An 830-nucleotide genomic window follows, 5' to 3' on the forward strand; every position below is an offset into this window, starting at 1 on the left:
TTACCATACCAGCTACTCCACAGTAGCTGGCTGTATGTAAGCTCTACTCAAAGCAACTGCAAGCAAGTTTATTCCATGTTTGCTGAGGGACAATCCACTGCTTGTTTTCCATGAATCAATAGGTTGCACGTGGGTAGTAGCTGTACGAAGCCTGGTGTGTGCCAAATTCCCACCTCATCTGCCTATGGTATTTTATTTGTCTGCCCTCAAAATTTTCCAAGACAATGAAGTATGCAAAGTAACCATGGTGATTGCCACATGCTCAGTTTTACCTTGTAACTGTAGTGTGCTGAATAGTTGACCCACTTCCTCACGTCGGTCTTGTCCTCAACGGAGATGGACCGAACAGTGGCTTTGGACGCAGACGTGGTGGGCATGTCAAATTCCACATCAACATAGCGGACAAAACTGGAAGGCACTTCCCGGTCAGAGCCAAGTTCAAGGTGACAGAAGAAGCAGTGAGGATGGCCAGAAGCTGGAGAAAAAGAGCAAACAGACATGACAGTTGTGTGGGATCGATCAGAAAACAGACCATCTAGTAGAAAGGAACGCCACGGAACTGCAAGAAAACGAGAACCTGCCTAGGTGAACTAGGTCATAGCAAGTGACAGTTTATTACCTGTTTCCACTGGAGTTGAACTCCTGCTGTTGGAGTTTCCCGAGGAATTAAACACGCTGCAAAAAAGGACTGCCAATCACTCCACTTTGCTTTTAGTGGATGAAAATACAAGATGTAAATCAAGCACAGTAGGGGAAAGGTATTTCCTCTCTTCTGATTCCCCCAGTGTATGTAACATGCTAACTACATTGTGGCACATCCTGCTGAACTG

General features: G+C 45.7%; 1 protein-coding gene across 1 annotated transcript in view; it reads right to left on the reverse strand.

Annotated features, from left to right (window-relative positions):
* Positions 1–830, reverse strand: part of STON2 (stonin 2) — a gene marked incomplete at its 5' end in the record, with an annotated part of 10,260 nt that overhangs the window by 1,059 nt on the left and 8,371 nt on the right. The window contains one exon of the mRNA XM_010137085.1: positions 273–475. Within this exon, the coding sequence (XP_010135387.1) occupies positions 273–475 (203 nt within the window). The remainder of the gene's footprint in view (positions 1–272; positions 476–830) is intronic.

The sequence above is a fragment of the Buceros rhinoceros genome, unplaced genomic scaffold (assembly GCF_000710305.1).
Source record: "Buceros rhinoceros silvestris isolate BGI_N320 unplaced genomic scaffold, ASM71030v1 scaffold5625, whole genome shotgun sequence".
In the NCBI taxonomy this organism is placed as follows: domain Eukaryota; kingdom Metazoa; phylum Chordata; class Aves; order Bucerotiformes; family Bucerotidae; genus Buceros; species Buceros rhinoceros.